The sequence below is a fragment of the Poecile atricapillus genome, chromosome 30 (assembly GCF_030490865.1).
Source record: "Poecile atricapillus isolate bPoeAtr1 chromosome 30, bPoeAtr1.hap1, whole genome shotgun sequence".
In the NCBI taxonomy this organism is placed as follows: Eukaryota; Metazoa; Chordata; class Aves; order Passeriformes; family Paridae; genus Poecile; species Poecile atricapillus.
The window spans coordinates 780,878-801,106 of record NC_081278.1 but is presented as its reverse complement, the minus strand read 5'-3'; the positions used below and the strand labels follow the sequence as shown (position 1 = coordinate 801,106).

The 20,229-nt window shown below is 61.3% G+C and overlaps 3 protein-coding genes across 6 annotated transcripts in view; 2 read left to right on the top strand and 1 right to left on the bottom strand.

Annotated features, from left to right (window-relative positions):
* The first annotated feature begins 857 nt into the window (after positions 1-857).
* Positions 858-11,566, top strand: PNKP (polynucleotide kinase 3'-phosphatase). Of its 3 annotated transcripts, none has more exons than XM_058859777.1 (16): positions 858-1,074; positions 2,981-3,027; positions 3,527-3,802; positions 5,446-5,525; positions 5,618-5,675; positions 6,238-6,345; positions 6,464-6,535; positions 7,576-7,624; positions 8,057-8,127; positions 9,232-9,324; positions 9,454-9,547; positions 10,253-10,314; positions 10,435-10,544; positions 10,690-10,777; positions 10,880-10,941; positions 11,374-11,566. In XM_058859777.1, the coding sequence occupies exons 1-16, from the start codon at positions 957-959 to the stop codon at positions 11,501-11,503; spliced, it is 1,518 nt and encodes a 505-aa protein (XP_058715760.1). In that variant the 5' UTR covers positions 858-956; the 3' UTR covers positions 11,504-11,566. The 3 variants fall into 3 exon arrangements, with proteins under 3 accessions (XP_058715760.1, XP_058715761.1, XP_058715762.1); XM_058859778.1 differs by having other exon boundaries at positions 10,253-10,301; positions 11,374-11,513; XM_058859779.1 differs by lacking the exon at positions 3,527-3,802 and having other exon boundaries at positions 859-1,074.
* Positions 11,552-20,117, bottom strand: RUVBL2 (RuvB like AAA ATPase 2). 2 transcript variants are annotated; one of them, XM_058859773.1, is made up of 15 exons: positions 19,513-20,117; positions 18,865-18,913; positions 18,652-18,707; positions 18,423-18,564; positions 17,556-17,685; positions 16,760-16,826; positions 16,534-16,640; positions 15,988-16,081; positions 15,787-15,910; positions 15,537-15,631; positions 15,057-15,175; positions 14,857-14,976; positions 14,132-14,261; positions 12,385-12,499; positions 11,552-11,641 (listed from the first exon to the last, which is right to left on the bottom strand). In XM_058859773.1, the coding sequence occupies exons 1-15, from the start codon at positions 20,059-20,061 to the stop codon at positions 11,616-11,618; spliced, it is 1,923 nt and encodes a 640-aa protein (XP_058715756.1). In that variant the 5' UTR covers positions 20,062-20,117; the 3' UTR covers positions 11,552-11,615. The 2 variants fall into 2 exon arrangements, with proteins under 2 accessions (XP_058715756.1, XP_058715757.1); XM_058859774.1 differs by having other exon boundaries at positions 19,583-20,116.
* Positions 19,637-20,229, top strand: part of GYS1 (glycogen synthase 1) — a 40,748-nt gene continuing 40,155 nt past the window's right edge. Inside the window, exon 1 of the mRNA XM_058859770.1 lies at positions 19,637-19,772. The gene's annotated coding sequence lies outside the window, so the exon portion shown is untranslated. The remainder of the gene's footprint in view (positions 19,773-20,229) is intronic.

Genomic DNA, 20,229 nt, shown 5'->3' with positions numbered 1-20,229 from the left:
GGGGTCCTGGGGGGTCCCAGGGGGGTCCTGGGGGGTCCTGGGGGGTCCCAGGGGGGTCCTGGAGGGGTCCTGGGGGTCCTGGAGGGTCCTGGGGGGTCCCAGAGGGGTCCTGGGGGGTCCCGGGGGGTCCTGGAGGGTCTTGGGGGGTCCCAGGGGGGTCCTGGAGGGTCCCAGGGGGGTCCTGGAGGGTCCTGGAGGGTCCTGGGGAGTCCCAGGGGGGTCCTGGGGGGTCCTGGAGAGTCCTGGGGGGTCCTGGGGGGTCCTGGAGGGTCCTGGAGGGTCCTGGGGGGTCCCGGGGGGTCCTGGGGGGTCCTGGAGAGTCCTGGGGGGTCCTTGAGGGTCCTGGAGGGTCCCAGTGGGGTCCTGGAGGGTCCTGGGGGGTCCTGGGGGGGTCCTGGAGGGTCCTGGGGGTCCCAGAGGGGTCCTGGGGGGTCCCGGGGGGTCCTGGAGGGTCTTGGGGGGTCCTGGGGGGTCCTGGAGGTTCCCAGGGGGGGTCCTGGGGGGTCCTGGAGGGTCCTGGGGGGTTCCAGGGGGGTCCCAGGACCCGGCCGCGGCACTGCTGAGTCAGCAGGTTGATATTTCGGGACCTCAGGAGGGGTGAGGACAGCTCGGACCCCCGACTCCGCTCTCCCCAGTCCAAACCAGTCCCTCCCAGTGCCCCCCAAACCTCTCCCAGCGCTCCCCAGTTCCCGCCAGTTCTCCCACCCACCCTTGGAGGACCCGCCGCGTCCTCCCCCGCCAGGGGGCGCGCTGCCCCTCACCCCACCGGAAGCGGCGGCGTAGCACGACCGGAAGTTACCATAGAGTCAGGAGGGCCGGTGTGGCGGAAGTGACGTCAGCAGACGGGAAGGGGCGGGAGGGAGCGGAACCGGGACCGGGAGCGGGACCGGGAGCGGAACCGGGAGCGGGGTTTGGGTCCCGGTGCTCGGCCCGGTTCGGTCTCCGCTCCCGCAGCGATGCGGGCCGAGCTGCGGGGCCTGGCCGGGCCCGTGCCGCTGCCCGACGGGCAGCCCGTGCTGCTGGGCCGGGGGCCGCTCACCGGCGTCACCGACCGCAAGTGCTCCCGGCAGCAGGGTGGGTGAGGGGAGCCCGCCCGGGGTACCGAGAACCGCCGGGACCCCCCCGGAACCTCCCCAGGAACCTCCCCAGGAACCCCCCCGTGCCCTCGGCTGTGGGACACCGGCAACCCCGCCCAGCCCCGGGTCATGGAAACTGCCCCGAATTCCCCCCCAGGACCCCAAATTCCACCCCAGGACCCCAAAATTCCACCCCAGGACCCCCAAAATTCCCCTCAGGACCCCAAAATATCCCCCAGGAGCCCCAAATTCCCCTCCAGGACCCCAAAATTCCCTCCAGGACCCCAAATTCCACCCCAGGACCCCCAAATTCCACCCCAGGACCCCCAAATTCCACCCCAGGACCCCCAAATATCCCCCAGGACCCCAAAATTCCCTCCAGGACCCCAAATTCCACCCCAGGACCCCCAAATTCCACCCCAGGACCCCAAAATATCCCCCAGGACCCCAAATTCCCCCCCAGGACCCCAAATTCCACCCCAGGACCCCCAAATTCCACCCCAGGACCCCAAAATTCCCCCCCAGGACCCCCGAAATTCCACCCCAGGACCCCCAGATTCCACCCCAGGACCCCCAAATCCCCCTCAGGACCCCAAATCCCCCTCAGGACCCCCAAATTCCCCCCCAGGACCCCAAATTCCCCCCCAGGACCCCCAAAATTCCCCTCAGGACCCCCAAATTCCACCCCAGGACCCCCAAATTCCCCCCAGGACCCCAAAATTCCACCCCAGGACCCCAAATTCCCCCCCAGGACCCCAAAGTTCCCCCCCAGGACCCCCAAATTCCACCCCAGGACCCCAAATTCCCCCCCAGGACCCCCAAATTCCACCCCAGGACCCCAAATTCCACCCCAGGACCCCCAAATTCCCCCCCAGGACCCCAAATTCCCCCCCAGGGCCCCAAATCCCCCTCAGGACCCCCAAATTCCACCCCAGGACCCCAAATTCCCCCTCAGGACCCCCAAATTCCACCCCAGGACCCCCAAATTCCCCCCAGGACCCCCAAATTCCACCCCAGGACCCCAAAATTTCCTTCAGGACCCCCCTAATTCCACCCCAGGACCCCCAAATTCCACCCCAGGACCCCCAAATTCCCCCCCAGGACCCCAAAATTCCACCCCAGGACCCCAAAATTCCACCCCAGGACCCCAAAATTCCACCCCAGGACCCCAAAATTCCCCCCCAGGACCCCAAATTCCCCCTCAGGACCCCCAAAATTCCACCCCAGGACCCCCAAATCCCCCTCAGGACCCCCAAATTCCCCCCAGGACCCCCAAATTCCCCCCAGGACCCCAAATTCCACCCCAGGACCCCAAAATTTCCTTCAGGACCCCCCAAATTCCACCCCAGGACCCCCAAATTCCCCCCCAGGACCCCCAAAATTCCCTTCAGGACCCCCAAATTCCACCCCAGGACCCCAAAATTCCACCCCAGGACCCCCAAAATTCCACCCCAGGACCCCCAAATTCCCCCCAGGACCCCCAAATATCCCCCAGGACCCCCAAATTCCACCCCAGGACCCCCAAAATTTCCCCCAGGACCTCCAAATTCCCCCTCAGGACGCCCAAATTCCCCCCAGGACCCCCCAAATTCCCCCCCAGGACCCCAAATTCCCCCTCAGGACCCCCAAATTCCCCCCAGGACCCCAAATTCCCCCCCAGGACCCCCAAATTCCCCCTCAGGACCCCCAAAATTCCCCCAGGACCCCCAAATTCCCCCCAGGACCCCCAAATTCCCCCTCAGGACCCCAAATTCCCCCTCAGGACCCCAAAATTCCCACCAGGACCCCCAAACCCCCCCAGAATCCCCCCCACAGGCTCTGGGGTCCCCTTGGTGGGTTCCCCCTCCCCTCCCCGATTTTTGGGGGGGCTTCGGGGGGTCCCCAAATGTGACCCCTCCCCACAGTGGAGATCGTGGCCGACTACGCCGAGGGCACAGCGCGGGTCACGCAGGTCTGGGGGGGTTTGGGGGGTCCTGGGGGGGTTTTGGGGGGGCTTAAAGGGGTCTTGGGGGGTCCTGAGGGGGTTTAGGGGGGTCCCAGTGGGATCCTGGGGTGATTTGGGGGGTCCTGAGGGGGTTTGGGGGGGTCCCATGGAGGTGAGGAGGGGTCTCAGACCGATTTGGGGGGTCCTGAGGGGGTTTAGGGGGGTCCCAGTGGGATCCTGGGGTGATTTGGGGGGTCCTGAGGGGATTTGGGGGGTCCCATGGAGGTGAGGAGGGGTCTCAGACCGATTTTGGGGGGTCCTGAGAGGATCTTGGGGGGTCCCTGAGGATCATTTTGGGGATTTGGGGGGTCCCATGGAGGTGAGCAGGGGTCTCAGACCGATTTTGGGGGTCCTGGGGGGATTTGGGGGATCCTCAGGGGGTTTGTGGGGGTCCCATGGAGGTGAGGAGGGGTCCCCGGGGCTGGTTTATTTTTGGGGAGGGGTCTTTTAACCCTTTCCTCCCCAGCGCGGGGTGAACCCCAGCTCGGTGGGGGGGTCCGTGCTGGGCCGGGGGGGCTGCGGGACCCTCGGCCCGGGGCAGACGCTGCTGCTGGTGAACGGGAGGTACCCCCTGGTGCTGCACTTCGAGGGGTCCCCCCTCCCCAAAAAACGCCCGCCCAGCCCCCCCCGGGACCCCCCCCCGGCCCGCAGAGCCCCCCCCGGGAGCCCCCCCCGGGGCGGGTGGCAGAAGAGGGGACCCCTCCTCATCTTCACCCCCGCGGGGCTGCGGCCCAGCAGCAAGGTACGGGGGGGCTGGGGAGGGGTCTCGTGCCCCCCTTCCAACTTTGGGGGGGTTTGGGGAGGGGTCCCGTGTCCCCCCTTCCAACTTTGGGGGGGTTGGGGAGGGGTCCTGTGCCCCCCTTTCCAGCTTGGGGGGGATTGGGGAGGGGTCCTGTGTCCCCCTTTCCAACTTGGGGGGTTTGGGGAGGGGTCTCATTTTCCTCTCCCAGCTTGGGGGGGTTGGGGAGGGGTCCTGTGTCCCCTTTCCAACTTGGGGGGGTTGGGGAGGGGTCCTGTGCCCCCCTTTCCAACTTGGGGGGTTTGGGGAGGGGTCCTGTGCCCTCTTTCCAATTTGGGGGGGGGTCCTGTGCCCCCCTTTCCAACTTGAGGGGGCTGGGGAGGGGTCCCGTGTCCCCCTCCCAGCTTTGGGGGGGTTGGGGAGGGGTCTCGTGCCCCCTTTCCAACTTGGGGGGGTTGGGGAGGGGTCCCGTGTCCCCCTTTCCAGCTTTGGGGGGGTTTGGGGGGGTCCCATGCCCCCATTTCCAATTTGAGGGGGGTCCTGTGCCCCCCTTTCCAACTTGGGGGGTTTGGGGAGGGGTCTCGTGTCCCCTTTCCAATTTGGGGAGGGGGTCTCGTGTCCCCCTCCCAGCTTGGGGGGGTTGGGGAGGGGTCCCGTGTCCCCCTCCCAACTTGGGGGGGGGTCCTGTGCCCCCCTGCCAGCTTTGGGGGGGTTTGGGGAGGGGGTCCTGTGTCCCCTTTCCAACTTGGGGGGGTTTGGGGAGGGGTCCCATGCCCCCTTTCCAATTTGGGGAGGGGTCCTGTGTCCCCTTTCCAACCTGGGGGGGTTTGGGGGGGGTCCTGTGTCCCCCTTTCCAATTTGGGGGGGTTTGGGGAGGGGTCTCGTGTCCCCCTTTCCAACTTGGGGGGGTTGGGGAGGGGTCTTGTGTCCCCTTTCCAATTTGGGGGGGGGTCCCGTGTCCCCTCCCAGCTTTGGGGGGTTTGGGGAGGGGTCCCATGCCCCCATTTCCAATTTGGGGGGGGTCCTGTGCCCCCCTTTCCACCTTGGGGACTCCCCAGGGGTACCCCCAGACCCCCCCCAGAACCCCTCAAATCCCCTCTGGACCCCCCCCTCATCCTCCAAAGACCACCCAGCTCCCCCCCAAATCCCCCCCCCACCCAGGACCCCCAAATCCCACCCCAAAACCCCCCCCAGGACCCCCAAATCCCACCCCAAAACCCCCCCCAGGACCCCCAAATCTCACCCCAACTCCCCCTCCCCCCCCAGGACCCCCAAATCCCACCCCAAATCCCCCCCCAGGACCCCCAAATCTCACCCCAAACCCCCCCCCCAGGACCCCCAAATCTCACCCCAAAACCCCCCCCAGGACCCCCCCAGGACCCCCAAATCTCACCCCAAATCCCCCCCCAGGACCCCCAAATCTCACCCCAAATCCCCCCCCCAGGACCCCCAAATCTCACCCCAAATCCCACCCCAAATCCCCCCCCAGGACCCCCAAATCCCCCCCCAAATCCCCTCAATCCCCTCAGACCTTCCCCAAATCCCTCCCCCCTCCCCAAATTCCCCCTCCCAGGGGCTCCAACTCCCCCCAGCCCCCCCCGGGGACCCCCCCTGACCCCTCCTCTTGTTTTTGGGGACCCCCCCAGATTGCGGGGTTCGACCTGGACGGGACCCTCATCACCACCCGCTCGGGGAAGGTGTTTCCCACCAGCCCCGACGACTGGAGGTGAGGGGAGGGGGCTTTTGGGGGGGGTCCTGGGAGGGGCTGGGGGTCGTTTTTGGGGGGGTCTCACTTTTTTTTCTCCCCCCCCCCGCCAGGATTTTGTACCCTGAGATCCCCAAGAAGCTGAAGCAGCTGCAGAATGAGGGGTACAAGGTGAGACCCCTCCCCAAAATTCCACTTGGGGAACCCCCCAAACCCTTTAAGACCCCCCCCAAATCCCTTTTCCTCCCCCCAGCTCATTCCAGCAACCCCAAAACCTCTTGGGGACCCCCCAAGTTCCTCCCTGTGACCCCACTGAGCACCCAGAGCTCCCCCAAACCCCTCAGGGCTCCCCCCAAACCCTTTAAGACCCCCCCCCCAAATCCCTTTTCCTCCCCCCAGCTCATTCCAGCGCCCCCCAAAACCTCTTGGGGACCCCCCAGGTTCCTCCCTGTGACCCCACTGAGCACCCAGAGCTCCCCCAAACCCCTCAGGGCTCCCCAAAATCCCACCTTGGGAACCCCCAAACCCTTTAAGACCCCCCCAAATCCCTTTTCCTCCCCCCAGCTCATTCCAGCACCCCCCAAAACCCCCCAAAACCTCTTGGGGACCCCCAAACCCCTCAGGGCTCCCCCCAAACCCCACCAGATCCCCCCCAATCCCCCTCCCCGACTCCCCAAAACCCCCCCAAAGATTGGGGAGACCCCCCTGAACCCCCTTTTGTGCCTCCCCCCAGCTCGTGGTCTTCACCAACCAGTTGGGGATCTCCCGGGGGCGGCTGCGCCCCGAGATCTTCCAGGCCAAGGTGGAGGCGGTGACGCAGCAGCTCGGGGTGGCCCTGCAGGTGTGGGGGGACCCCCAAAACCCCCTCCCCAAACTCGGGGACCCCCAAAACCCCCTCCCCAAACTCGGGGATCCCCCCTGCAGGGCTTGGTTTGAGCCCCCCGCCCCTCTCGGTTCAGGTGCTGGTGGCCACGGGGCCGGGGATCTACAGGAAACCGGTGCTGGGGATGTGGGACCACCTGTGCGAGGAGGTGGGGCTGGGGGCACTGGGAGGGACTGGGACGGACTGGGAGGGGATTTCGGGGGACTGGGGAGCACTGGGAGGGGACTGGGAGGGGACTGGGGGGAATTGGGAGGTACTGGGAGAGGATTTCAGGGGACTGGGGAGCACTGGGAGGGGACTGGGGGGAACTGGGAAAGAATTTCAGGGGACTGGGGGGAACTGGGAGGGGACTGGGGGGAACTGGGAGGTACTGGGAGAGGATTTCAGGGGACTGGGAGGGGACTGGGAGAGACTGGGAGGGGATTTCAGGGGACTGGGGAGCACTGGGAGGGGACTGGGGGGAACTGGGAGGGGATTGCAGGGGACTGGGGAGCACTGGGAGGGGACTGGGGGGAACTGGGAGGTACTGGGAGAGGATTGCAGGGGACTGGGGAGCACTGGGAGGGGACTGGGAGGGACTGGGAGGGGATTTCGGGGGACTGGGGAGCACTGGGAGGGACTGGGAGGGACTGGGAGGGGACTGGGAGGGACTGGGAGGGGACTGGGAGGGAGTTTCAGGGGACTGGGAGGGGACTGGGGGGGACTGGGAGGGGATTTTGGGGGACTGGGAGGGGATTTCAGGAGACTGGGGGGGACTGGGGAAGGATTTCAGGGGACTGGGAGGGACTGGGAGGAGACTGGGAGGGGATTGCAGGGGACTGGGAGGGACTGGGAAAGGATTTAAGGGACTGGGAGGAGACTGGGAGAGGATTTGAGGGGCCTGGGAGGGACTGGGAGGGGATTGCAGGGTACTGGGAGAGAATTTCAGGGGACTGGGGGGCACTGGGAGGGACTGGGAGGTACTGGGAGAGGATTGGGAGGGACTGGGAGGGAACTGGGAGAGACCGGGAGGGATTAGTAAAGGATTCCCCAGGGACTGGGAGTTACTGGGAGGCTGTTGGGAACAGACTGGGAGCACTGGGAGGGAGCTGTGAGCTGTTGGGGGGTGGTCAGCAGGGTCACTGGTGTGAACTGGTGTGAACTGGTGTGAACTGGTGTGCACTGGGATCACCGGTTTGGGTCCCGCAGGCGAACGGGGACGTGACGGTGTCGGTGCCCGACAGTTTCTACGTGGGGGGTGAGCACAGGGGTCCTGGGGGGGATTTTGGGGGTCCTGGGGGGGTTTTGGGGTCACTGGGGTGGCACTGGGATGCTCAGAGGGGTCCTGGGGGGGATTTTGGGGGTCCTGGGGGGGTTTTGGGGTCACTGGGGTGGCACTGGGATGCTCAGAGGGGTCCTGGGGGGGATTTTGGGGGTCCTTGGGGGGGTTTTGGGGTCACTGGGGTGGCACTGGGATGCTCAGAGGGGTCCCTTGGGGGGTCCTGGGGGGGATTTTGGGGGTCCTGGGGGGGTTTTGGGGTCACTGGGGTGGCACTGGGATGCTCAGAGGGGTCCCGGGGGGGATCCTGGGTGTATTTTGGGGGTTCACAGGAGGCTCTGGGAGGGGTTTTGGGGTTCTGGGTGCATTTTTGGGGTCCCAGCACCTCCCCAAGCTCTCCTTTCCCTCCAGACGCCGCTGGACGCCCCCCGAACTGGGCCCCGGGGCGGAAGAAAAAGGATTTCTCCTGCAGCGACCGATTGGTGGGACCCCAAAACCTGCCTGGGGACCCCCCCAAATCCCCTGGGACCCCCCCCCAAATCCCTGGGGATCCCCCCCCACACCCCCAAATCCCTGGGGATCCCCCCGACACCCCCAAATCCCTGGGGATCCCCCCCCACACCCCCAAATCCCTGGGGATCCCCCCCTACACCCCCAAATCCCTGGGGATCCACCCTGTGCCCTTCCCAGTCCCCCCCAGTTCATGACCCTGGGGTCTCCTGTGCCCCCTCAGTGCCCCCAGTTCACCCTCCCAGTGCCCCCAGTTCACTCCCCCAGTCCCTCCCATTTCCCCCCCAGTCCCCCCAGTGCCCCCAGTTGACCCCAGTGTTCCCAGTTCACCCCCCCAGTTCACCCCCCAGTCCCTCCCATTTACCCCCCCAGTGCCCCCAGTTGACCCCAGTGTTCCCAGTTCACCCCAGTCCCTCCCATTTCCCCCCCAGTCCCCCCAGTGCCCCCAGTTGACCCCAGTGTTCCCAGTTCACCCCCCCAGTTCACCCCCCAGTGCCTCCAGTTCCCCCCCAGTCCCTCCCATTTCCCCCACAGTGCCCCCAGTTGACCCCAGTGTTCCCAGTTCCCCCCCAGTGCCCCCAGTTCACCCCCCAGTCCCTCCCAGTTCCCCCCCAATGTTCCCAGTTCCCCCCCAGTCCCTCCCATTTCCCCCCCCAGTGCCCCCAGTTGACCCCAGTGTTCCCAGTTCACCCCCCCAGTTCACCCCCCAGTCCCTCCCATTTCCCCCCCAGTGCCCCCAGTTGACCCCAGTGTTCCCAGTTCACCCCCCAGTGTTCCCAGTTCCCCCCCAGTGCCCCCAGTTCCCCCCCAGTGCCCCCAGTTGACCCCAGTGTTCCCAGTTCACCCCCCAGTGTTCCCAGTTCCCCCCCAGTGCCCCCAGTTGACCCCAGTGTTCCCAGTTCACCCCCCCAGTTCACCCCCCAGTCCCTCCCATTTCCCCCCCAGTGCCCCCAGTTGACCCCAGTGTTCCCAGTTCACCCCCCCAGTGCCCCCAGTTCACCCCCCAGTGTTCCCAGTTCCCCCCCAGTCCCTCCCATTTCCCCCCCAGTGCCCCCAGTTGACCCCAGTGTTCCCAGTTCGCTCTCAACGCGGGGCTGCGGTTCCTGACTCCTGAGGAAAAGTTCCTGGGCTGGGCCCCAGCGCCCTTTGACCTCCCGGCCTTCGACCCCGTGAGTGACCCCTGACCCCACAAATGACCCCTGACCCCACAAATGACCCCTGACCCCACAAATGACCCCTGACCCCACAAATGACCCCTGAGCCTGTCCCCAATCCTGACCTTTGACCTTTGTCCCCAGCGTGTCCTGGAGCCTGAAGCCCCCCCGGAGCCCCCCAAGGCCGAGCTGGTGTCGGACAGGCCTGAGGTGCTGCTGACCGTTGGCTTCCCTGGGGGTGAGTGACCACTGATCTGTGAGCCCTGCACTGACCACTGAGCCAGCTCTGGATTCTGATCACCAACAGCTGGAAAAAGAGGGAAAAAGGAGTTAAAAACGGCGAGAAGGGGGAAAAAGAGCGGGAATCGTGAGGGGAGAAAAGGGCGGGAAACGTGAGGGGAGAAAAGGGCGGGAAACGTGAGGGGAGAAAAGAGCGGGAAACATGAGGGGAGAAAAGGGCGGGAAACGTGAGGGGAGAAAAGGGCGGGAAACGTGAGGGGAGAAAATGGTGGGGAATGTGAGGGGAGAAAAGAGCGGGAAACGTGAGGGGAGGAAAGAGTGGGAAACGTGAGGGGAGAAAAAGGGGGAAGCGTGAGGGGAGAAAAGGGTAGGAAATGTGAGGGGAGAAAAGAGCGGGAAACGTGAGGGGAGAAAAGAGCGGGAAACGTGAGGGGAGAAAAGAGCGGGAAACGTGAGGGGAGAAAAGAGCGAGAATTGTGAGGGGAGAAAAGAGCGGGAAACGTGAGGGGAGGAAAGAGTGGGAAACGTGAGGGGAGGAAAGGGCGGGAAAACGTGAGGGAAGAAAAGGGTAGGAAATGTGAGGGGAGAAAAGGGGAATGTGAGGGGAAAAATGTGGGAAACGTGAGGAGGGAAAAAAGGGTTGGAAACTGGAAAATTGTGGGAAACGTGAGAGGAAAAAGGAAGATTTTTTTTTTCCCCTCAGCCGGCAAATCCACTTTCGTGAAGCGTCACCTGATTCCTGCGGGATATGAGTACGTGAACAGGGTGAGCTGCTGACCCCCGTGTGAGCTCCAGGGCGCTGTGGGCTGATGGCCGCGCTGTGTCTGTGCCTGTTCGGGCAGCCTGGCCCAGAGTGAGCTCTGAGACACCCCCGGTAACCCCCAGGACACGCTGGGCTCATGGCAGCGCTGCGTCTCCGCCTGCTCGGCCGCCCTGGCTCGGGGCCGCCCCGTCGTCGTCGACAACACCAACCCCGACCCCGAATCGCGGCAAAGGCCAGTCTGGAAACTGGGAGGGAACTGGGAGGGCACTGGGAGGGCACTGGGAACTGCTCCCCCCAGCCCTCAGGACCCCTTTTCTGGGGTTTTGAGCCCTACGTCCTTTGTTTTGGGGACCCCCTGACCCGGCCTGTGCCCCCAGGTTCGTGTCCTGTGCCCGGGAGGCCGCGGTGCCGTGTCGGTGCCTCCAGTTCACGGCCAGTCTGGAGCAGGCACGGCACAACTGCAGGGTGAGGAGGGGTCTGAGGGGGTCCTGACCCTCCTCCCGAGGGGTTGGGGGTGAACCCTCAGCACCCCGTGAACCCTTTTCTTGGGATTTTCACCCCAAAAAGTTCCGGGATATGACACAGAGCGGCCACGTCCCCGTCACCGACGCTGTTCTGTTCAGTTACAAGTGAGAGGGGACTGGGGGTGGTTTTGGGGGGTCTGCAGTGATTTGGATGTGTCTGGGGGGGGGACAGGAGGAATTTGGGGGGATCTGGGGCATTTTGGGGAATTTCTGGGGGGATTTTGGGGCATCTGAGGTGTTTTGGGATAGTTTGGAGAAGCTTTGGAAGGTTGGGGGAGTTTGGGGCTGGCTTGGAGTTTTTTCCCTTTCCATTATTTATTCTAGTTAATTTATTTTTTTTTCTCTTCAGTTTTCCCTATTTTTGCCTCCTTCCCGATTCTGTGAGGGTTTCTTTGCTATTCTATTCTCTTCCTCATTTTGGGTGGGCTTTTGCTTTTCTCTCTTCCTCTTCCATCTTGGTTGGATTTGCTGTTTTCGCTGGTTTTCCAACCACTTTACCCAATTTCAGGTGATTTTTCCCCATTTCCTCCCCCTCAGGAAACACTTTGTGGCCCCTGACCTCTCCGAAGGCTTCTCCCAAATCCTCCAGATCCCCTTTGTGCCCCATTTTGGGGACCCCCCAGACCCCCAACGAAAGCGCCTCTTCTTCCAGTTCAGCGATGGATGAAGACCCCCACTGAACCCCCAAATAAAGGCACTGACCCTCCCCCAGTTTTTGGGAGATTTTTGGTTCCAAATCACATTTATTGTACAAAGAGGGGGAGGGAATTTCGGGGGGGTCACGGCGTTTCCATGGATTCACTCTCTGTGGAGAGAAGGGGGAAGGGATCAGTGTCCCCAAATCCTCACTTTGCCCCAATTCCTTCATTTTTACCTATTTTCTCCCATTTTTACCTGATTTCCATCCCATTTTCCACTTATTTTTGTCCCAATTCCTTTCTTTTGCATAATTTTACCATTTTTTATGTGATTTCCCCAATTTTCACCTAATTTCTCCCACTTTCACCCCCTTGCCCCCAACTTTGGTTCCATTTTTTCCTTATTTCTCCCTTTTTTATCCAATTTTTGTTCAATTTCTCCTCTTATTTTTGTCCAAGTTTCTCTCTTTCTCCCATATTTCGTTTTGCACTCCGTTCTCCTTAATTCTGACCCATTCACACTCAACTTCTATTTGCCCTAATTCCATAACATCTTCCTTTCTCCCTGCAGTACCCCATTTCCCCATTTTTTACCTCATTTCTCAAATTTTCCCTAATTTGGCCCATCTTTTCCTCTACTTCTTCCATTTTTGCCCCTTTTACCCTTGTTTTGCCAAATTCCATCAATATTTTACCATTTTTCCCTCACTATTTCGCCCAATTCTCTTTATTTTTCCTTCATTCCTTCTATTTCCCCTCCCCATCGCCTAATTTTTGGCCGTTTCTCCCCATTTTGTCGCGGTTTTTACACCTCCCTGCTCCCCCCATGTGCCACGTCCCGTGTTACCCACCCTGATTTGGAGACCCCCGGGTGCCCCCAGCCGTCCCCCCAGTGTCCCCAGGTGCTCACGGAGCTCGTTGAACAGAAAGGCCTCCTGGTACTCCCTCATGTACTGAGTGGAGCGCGACTCGTCCAGGAACAGGGAATAAACGCGTTTGATGTCTTCCACCCCCACCTCCGCGCCCTGGCAGGGCACCGACGTCAGCAGAGACCACAAAATGCTTCACCTTCATTTTCACACCTTCTTTTCCCATTTCCTGTCTTTTTTCCCCCCTCATCTTTTCTGCAATTTTCCCCCCTCACATTCCCCACCATTTTCTCCCCTCACGTTTCCCGCCCTTTTCTCCCCTCATGATTCCCACCCTTTTTTCCCCTCACAATTCCTGCTCTTTTTCCCCCTCACGTTTCCCGCTCTTTTCTCCCCTCACGTTTCCCCACCATTTTCTCCCCTCATGTTTCCCGCTCTTTTCCCCCCTCACGTTCCCCACCATTTTTCCCCCTCACGTTTCCCCACCATTTTTCCCCCTCACATTTCCCCACCATTTTCTCCCCTCACGTTTCCCGCTCTTTTCTCCCCTCACATTCCCCACCATTTTCTCCCCTCAAATTTCCCGCTCTTTTCTCCCCTCACGTTTCCCCACCATTTCTCCCCTCACATTCCCTTCCATTTTCTCCCCTCACGTTCCCCACCATTTTCCCCCCTCACATTTCCCCCTTTTTCTCCCCTCACGTTTCCCGCCCTTTTCTGCTCTCAGGATTCCCACTCTTTTCTCCCCTCATGTTTCCCCCTTTTTCTCCCCTCACGTTTCCCCACCATTTTTCCCCCTCACGTTTCCCCGCCCTTTTCCCCCCTCACGTTCCCCACCATTTTCCCCCCTCACGTTTCCCGCTCTTTTCCCCCCTCACGTTTCCCGCTCTTTTCCCCCCTCACGTTTCCCACCATTTTCTCCCCTCACAATTCCCGCTCTTTTCTCCCCTCACGTTTCCCCACCATTTTCTCCCCTCATATTCCCCACCATTTTCTCCCCTCACGTTTCCCTCTCTTTTCCCCCCTCACGTTTTTCCGCCATTTTTCCCTCTCACAATTCCACCTTTTCTCCTCTCACATTTCTCATTTTTTACCTGTTTTCAACCCTTTTCCCCCTCACGTTTCCCGCTCTTTTCTCCCCTCACGTTTCCCCACCATTTTCTCCCCTCACGTTTCCCGCTCTTTTCTCCCCTCACGTTTCCCCACCATTTTCTCCCCTCACGTTTCCCCACCATTTTCTCCCCTCTCGTTTCCCCACCATTTTCTCCCCTCACATTCCCCTCCATTTTCTCCCCTCACGTTTCCCGCCCTTTTCTGCCCTCAGGATTCCCACTCTTTTCTCCCCTCATGTTTCCTGCTCTTTTCTCCCCTCACGTTTCCCCACCATTTTCTCCCCTCACGTTTCCCACCATTTTCTCCCCTCACGTTTCCTACCCTTTTCTCCCCTCACGTTTCCCACCATTTTCCCCCCTCACGTTCCCCACCATTTTCTCCCCTCACATTTCCCCACCATTTTCTCCCCTCACGTTTCCCGCTCTTTTCTCCCCTCACGTTTCCCGCCCTTTTCCCAATGGTCACGTGTAACCCCAAACCATCACGAGCACCCCAAATCCACGCTGACCTCCCCACAAACCTCCCCCAGAGTCCCCCAAAGCTCCCTCAGCACCTCACATCCACCCCACAACATCACCCCCCACCTCAGTTTGGGGTCCCACCCCACCTCCTGACTGCAGTTTTGGGGTCCCACCCCCCGAATTTCGGGGTTCCTGTGGGATTTGGGGTGCCCACCTTGCGTTTCCTGGCCACCAGGCTGGCGGCGGTGATGAGCTGGATGGCGTAGCGCAGCGACGTCTCCAGCCCGATGCGCGTCAGCACCGCGTACGCGTCCTCCGTCATCTCCACGTCCTCTTCCTCGCACCTGCGCCCCAAAAACAGTCAGGGGGACCCCAAAATGGGTGAGGGGGTCCCCAAAAACGGGCAGGGGGACACCTAAAAGAGGCCTGGGGGCACCGCAGTGGGGTTATGGGGTACCCAGGAGGGTGTTGGGGGGTGTCTTAAGGGGTTGGGAGCCACCCTGAGGAGGTTGGGGTGGCCCAGAGCAGTTTTGGGGTGTCTGGGGAGATCCTAAGTAAGTCAAGGTGCACCCCAAGGGTGATTGGGGCACCTGGAGAGAATCATGGAGGCTTTTGGGGTGACAAGGATTTTGGAGATAACCTGGTGAGGGTTATAGGGCACCCCAGGTGTGTTGAGGGGGATCAGCCATGTTCGAGGTTCAGGGCATTTTGGGCATTTCCAGATGGGTTTCAGGGTTCAGGTTGATTTGGAGAGGTGCCCAAGTGTGTTTGGGGTGTCAGAAATGATTTTTAGGAGTGTCCACCATCATTTCAGGATCTGCTGGGTCTCCTTCTCCCCGCACAGGGCCGTGGTGGTGGTTTTTGGGGTGTGTCAGGCGCCATTTGGGCCGCGTCAAGGAGGATTTAGGGGTACCCAGGTGTATTTTTGGGGTGTCCCACCGGATTTTGAGGATCTGCCGTGTCTCCTTGTCGCCGTACGGGGCCGTGGCGATGATCAGCAGCCGGTCCAGCAGATCCAGTGGGAGCCCGTGGGGGCTGCGGTGGGAAGTGCCTCGGATCCTGAGGGACAGGTGGAGATGAGGGGGGGGTCAGGGGAGGTTTGGGGGTGCCCAGGTGTTGCCCAGGTGTTGCTCAGGTACCTGGTGATGCCGCGGTTCGTGGCCATGATCAGCACGGGGGCCATGTCGCTCTCCAGGGCGCGGTTGAGGAACGAGAAGCTCTCGATGTCCAACATGTGAACCTCGTCGATGAACAGCACCTGGGGTGTATTGGAGGGGTCTTGGTGATTCCTGAGAGGGTTTGGGGTGTCATGGGGTGCTCTTGGCAATCCCTGAAGGCATTTTGGGGTGTCATGGGGTGCTCTTGGCGATCCTTGAGGGCATTTTGGGGTGTCATGGGGTGCTCTTGGCGATCCTTGAGGGGGTTTTGGGGGTCCCAAGGGGGTTTGGGGGATCCTGGTGCAGCTCATTTGTCACCTGATTCCTCAAATAAATGAATTTTTGAGGGCTCCTGAGGGGGTTTGGAGGATCCTAGGCAGGGTTTGGGGGTGCCCAGGGGACTATGGGGTTCCCTGAGGCGGTTTGGGGGTTCCCAGGAGAGTTTTGGGGGTCAGGGCTTACCCCAGGGATGACCTCGGCCTTGCCCTCCTCACGCCACTCGGCCACTTTGGCGTTGATCTGCTCCCGCACCTCCGGCTTGATCTCACCTGTGTCACCTGGATTTGGGGTTTGGGGGGGTCAGGGGCGGTTCTGGGGGTCCCAGGGGCAGTTTTGGGAGTCTGGGGATACCCAAGAAGAGGGAGAGGAAGCTCTGGGTTGGGGTGAGGGACGGTTTGTGGGTTTTGGGGTCACTTTTGGGGCCGGGGGGTACCTGAGAACAGGGCGAGGAAGCCCTGGGTGCGGGAGTTGATGACGTCGATCTCGTGCAGCGACACCGTGTGAACGACCTCGCGCCGCTTCTGCAGCTCCCCGTCAGGGCACTGCACGAATTTCGTCTGGGGGGGAGAACTCAGGGGGTCAGGGCCACCCCAAAACCCCCCCTGTGCCCCCCTGAGACCCCCAAAAACCTCACCTGTGCTCCCATGGCGTCGTAGTCCCGTGCCCGGGTGAAGGAGCGCCCCAGCTTTGAAATCTTCCCCGTGGCCTTGTCGATGGTGATGACGTCCCTGGGGATGGAAACGGAGTATTTTGGTATTTTTCTTCTTTCCTCACATTTCCCACTCCTTTCTCCCCTCACAATTCCCGCTCTTTTCTCCCCTCACGTTTCCCGCCCTTTTCTCCCCTCACGTTTCCCGCCCTTTTCTCCCCTCACGTTTCCCGCCCTTTTCTCCCCTCACGTTTCCCGCCCTTTTCTCCCCTCACGTTTCCCACCCTTTCCCCCCAGATTTCAGGGTCCCCACCCCAATTCCAGGGTCCCTCACCCTGATTTTGGGGTCCCCCCACTCACCCTTCCTGTCCCTTCTCCCTGCTTGGCCCCCTACTCTCTTTATCCCCAACTTCTAAATCATCTCCCAGCCCAATTCCATCCCTCACCCCCCAAATTCTGAGATCCTCACCCCCAATTTCTGGGCACGTCTCAAGTTTTGGGGTCTCCCCAATTTGGGGGACCCTCACTCACCCTGCCTGAACCTTCTCCTTGCTCAGAGCCTCGATCATCTTCGCCCCCAAATCATAAATGGTCTCCATCTCCGTCGTTTTCAGCGTCAGCTTCCCCACTTTGGTCCCCTGTGAGGAAACGCAAGGTTTGGGGGGCCCTTGAAATTCTGGGGGGGGCTTTGAGGGGATTTTGGGGTGCCCTGAGGGCATTTTGGGGGTTTAAAGAAGGTTTTGGGGTCCCCCCTCACCGTGCCGGTGGCCGGGCGGTCGATCTGGATCTCCACCACCTCCCCCTCGATGATCTCAGTCTCTTCCCTGTAAGGCAAAAAAAAGGGGGGAACACCCCAAAAATGAGGGGGGAACCCCAAAATTTAGTTGTTGGGACATTAAATGGGGTGGAAGAAGCCCAAAATTGGGGTGGAAAGTGAAATCTGGGGGTGCAGACTCTAACAGAGTAATAAAACAAGATATGGGAACCCCAGAATGGGGCAGGGGGAATTCAAAATTGAGATAGAACCCCAAAATTTAGGAGGAAACCTTAAAATTGGTGTGTGGGACGCCAAGACAGGAAGAAAATATTAACTTGAGCTGGAAAGAGGAAAATGGGGAGTGGGAAGCACAAAATGTGGTGGAGAGACTGAAAATGAGGGGGCAAATTCTGGAATTTGTGAGGGGAGATCCTAAATCTGAAGTAGGGGCACCCTTAAATTAGGATGGAGAAACCCAAAATTGTGAAGAAACTTAAAAGTAGGTGAAAAAAACGAAATTAAAGCCCACAAAAAAGCTCAAAGCTGAAAGAAAAATGTGGAATGAAAAGAAAAATACGGCGTAGGGACCCCAAAATGGGGCAGGTGAGGACCCTGAAATTGGGGTGGAGACCTCAAAATTTGACACCAAAACGTCAAAATTTGACAGAGCACCCCGGAACTGGAGGGAAAACCAAACAGAACTTAAAACAGACGAGCAACACGACCAGCCAGAGGAACTAAAAAGGGTGTGGGGACCCCAAAAAGCGGCGTGGGACCCCCGAAATGGGCGCCGTACTTGATGCGGACGCCGATGGAGCGGCGGAAGGCCTGGGTCAGCGCCTCCGTGCGCGACATTTCCAGGGAGAAAATCTCGCTGCCGGCGATGGCCGTGAACGGCGTGTCGGGGCCCAGCGCCTGCGCCATCCCTGCGGGGGAAAAGGGGGGATTTGGGGGGATTTGGGGGGCTGGAGGGGTCAGGGGTGAGTTTGAGGGGGCATTTGGGGGGATTTTGGGGGGCTGGAAGGGTCAGGGGTGAGTTTGAGGGGGGATTTGGGGGGATTTGTGGGGCTGGAGGGGCCAGGAGTGAGTTTGAGGGGGGATTTGGGGGCATTTTGGGGGGCTGGAGGAGCCAGGGGTGAGTTTGAGGGGGGATTTGGGGGCATTTTGGGGTTGGGGTGAGTTTGAGGAGGGATTTGGGGGGATTTGGGGGGCTTGGAGAAGTCAGGGGTGAGTTTGAGGGGGGATTTGGGGGGCTGGAGGGGTCAGGGGTGAGTTTGAGGGGGGATTTGGGGGGATTTGGGGGGCTGGAGGGGTCAGGGGTGAGTTTGAGAGGGAATTTAGGGTGGGTTTGGGGGATTTAGGGTGGATTGGAGGAGTCAGGGGTGAGTTTGAGGGGAATTTGGGGGGATTTAGGGGGATTGGAGGGATCAGGGGTCAGTTTGAGAGGGAATTTAGGGTGGGTTTGGGGGATTTTGGATGGGTTGGAAGAGTCAGGGGTGAGTTTAAGAGAGATTTGAGGGGATTTTGGGAAAAATCAGGCGGGATTTTGGGATCACCCACTCACGGCAACGACAGTTTTCCCTGCCTGGGCTGCCTGGGGATCAGGACAGGGATTTGGGGATGGTTTTTGGGTGGGATTTGGGGGTTTTTGGGGGTCACAAACCCATAGCAATGGCCGTTTTCCCCGTCCCGGGCTGCCCGGCGATCAGGACGGCGCGTCCGGCGATTTTCCCTTCCTTGATCATCTCCAGGATGACGCCGGCGGCGCGGCGGGCGGACAACTGCCCCACCATGCCCTGGGACACCTGGGGGGCCACGGGGGGCGGTGAACCCCCAAATTCTGGGGGTGCAGACCCCCCCCCAGAAGACTCAAACCTCCCCAGTCCTCGTACCTGTCGCGGCTCCAGGGCATCATCCAGGCCCAGCCCGCGGATGTGGGAGTGGGCGCCTGGGAAAAGGAATTTGGGGGGGTTACAAAGTGTCCCCCCCATTTTGGGGACCCCCTCAGCTCCCCCCCAAAAGTTGGGAGCGATTCCCCAAATTTCTGACTCCCTCTGACCCCCAAAAAGGGGAGACCCCCCCAAAGCGAGGGGGTTGTGTCTCACCGATCCGCTCGATCCGGGTGACATCCCGAACCTCCGGAACTTTGGGGGTCTGGGAGGGAATGGGGGGGGTTTGGGGGTCACAAACTCCTGAGCTCAGCACCCCCTGATCCTCAGGGACACCCCGGTTCTTTTGGGCCCTTCCAGACCCCCTCATTCCCACCGAGCCACGTTTAAACCCCTCAGAGACCCCCAAACCCCTCAAAGACCCCCAAACTCTCTCCTGAGGGGTCAGGACCCCCCCCTAATTCCCTTCAGACCCCGCAAATCCTCCTCAGACCGACCCTTATCCCCTCAGAAGCCTCCAGGATCCTCTAATCCTGTCCACGATCCCAACAATCCCCTCAGATTCCCCCAAATCTTCCTCAGGGACTCCCCAAACCGCTCATCTCTCTCCGGGACCCCCCTCCAGACCTCCCAGCTCCTCAGGACACCCCGCAGCCCCTCAGAGCCCTCAGAGACCCCTCAGAACACCCTCAGGGATTCCCCCATCCCCTCACGACGTTCCCCCATCCCCTCACGGCATCCCCCCCGAACGCCCCCACGTCCCCCCAAACACCCTCAGGACTCTCCCCAGACCCCCCCCAGGACCCTCCCATCCCCTCAGACCCCTCGCAAAACCCCCCAGAGCCCCCCGTTCCCCTCCCCCACCGCCGTTGCCATGGCGGCGCCGCTTCGCTCCCGCGCTGCCCTCGCGCTCTCCCGACCGGAAGTGACGTACGGGGCCGGCGGAGCGGGGCAAAGGCGGGAGCGGCCGCTCTGGCCGAACCTCTCGATGGCGCTCGGTCCTCCAGCACCGCCGGGGGGCCCCTTGTGGGGGGGCGCCCCAAAGGCGGCCCCAGAACCCCGAATTCGACCCCAGAACTTCAACGCCGGACCAAGAACGTGCTCGTAACCTGCCCCATAACCACGTAAGCTGCCCCACAGATGGCTCGCACTGCCATAACTGCCCCATGATCGGCCTCGTAAGCTGCCCCACAGAACCAAGCTGCCCCCCGAGCCCCGTGACCTTCCCCAGAACTGCCCCACAAGCACATAAACAGCCCCACAGGCGCTCTGTAACCCCATAGCTGTGCTGTACCCTGCCCCACACACATCCCGCAGCCCAACAACAGCCCTAGAGCAGCCCCATAGCGCCAGCCTGCCCCATAACCTGCCCCGCAGAGGCTCCCAACAACCGTCCCCATAACTCTGCCCCATATCCTGCCCTACAGGCACCCCATAAACCCTCCCATGGCCGCCCCTTAGCCCCACAACCTGCCCTAGAGCCCCCCCATAATCAGCCCCACACCCCGCCCCTCCCCCGCCTCTCTGACCCCGCCGTTGCCCCTTTAAGGCGCCGTTGCCCCTTTAAGCGGCCCCCCCCGC

Excerpts from the sequence above, each read along its gene's own strand:
- RUVBL2 (XM_058859773.1), bottom strand. The coding sequence starts at position 20,061 with ATGGGGCAGAGTTATGGGGACGGTTGTTGGGAGCCTCTGCGGGGCAGG. Across the intron at positions 15,176-15,536 it reads AGGCCGAGGTCATCCCTGGG|GTGCTGTTCATCGACGAGGT; the intron begins GTAAGCCCTGAC and ends AATACACCCCAG. Across the intron at positions 14,262-14,856 it reads CGGCAGATCCTCAAAATCCG|GTGCGAGGAAGAGGACGTGG; the intron begins GTGGGACACCCC and ends TTTGGGGCGCAG.
- PNKP (XM_058859777.1), top strand. The coding sequence starts at position 957 with ATGCGGGCCGAGCTGCGGGGCCTGGCCGGGCCCGTGCCGCTGCCCGAC. Across the intron at positions 10,315-10,434 it reads GATATGAGTACGTGAACAGG|GACACGCTGGGCTCATGGCA; the intron begins GTGAGCTGCTGA and ends GGTAACCCCCAG. Across the intron at positions 10,942-11,373 it reads GCTGTTCTGTTCAGTTACAA|GAAACACTTTGTGGCCCCTG; the intron begins GTGAGAGGGGAC and ends CCTCCCCCTCAG.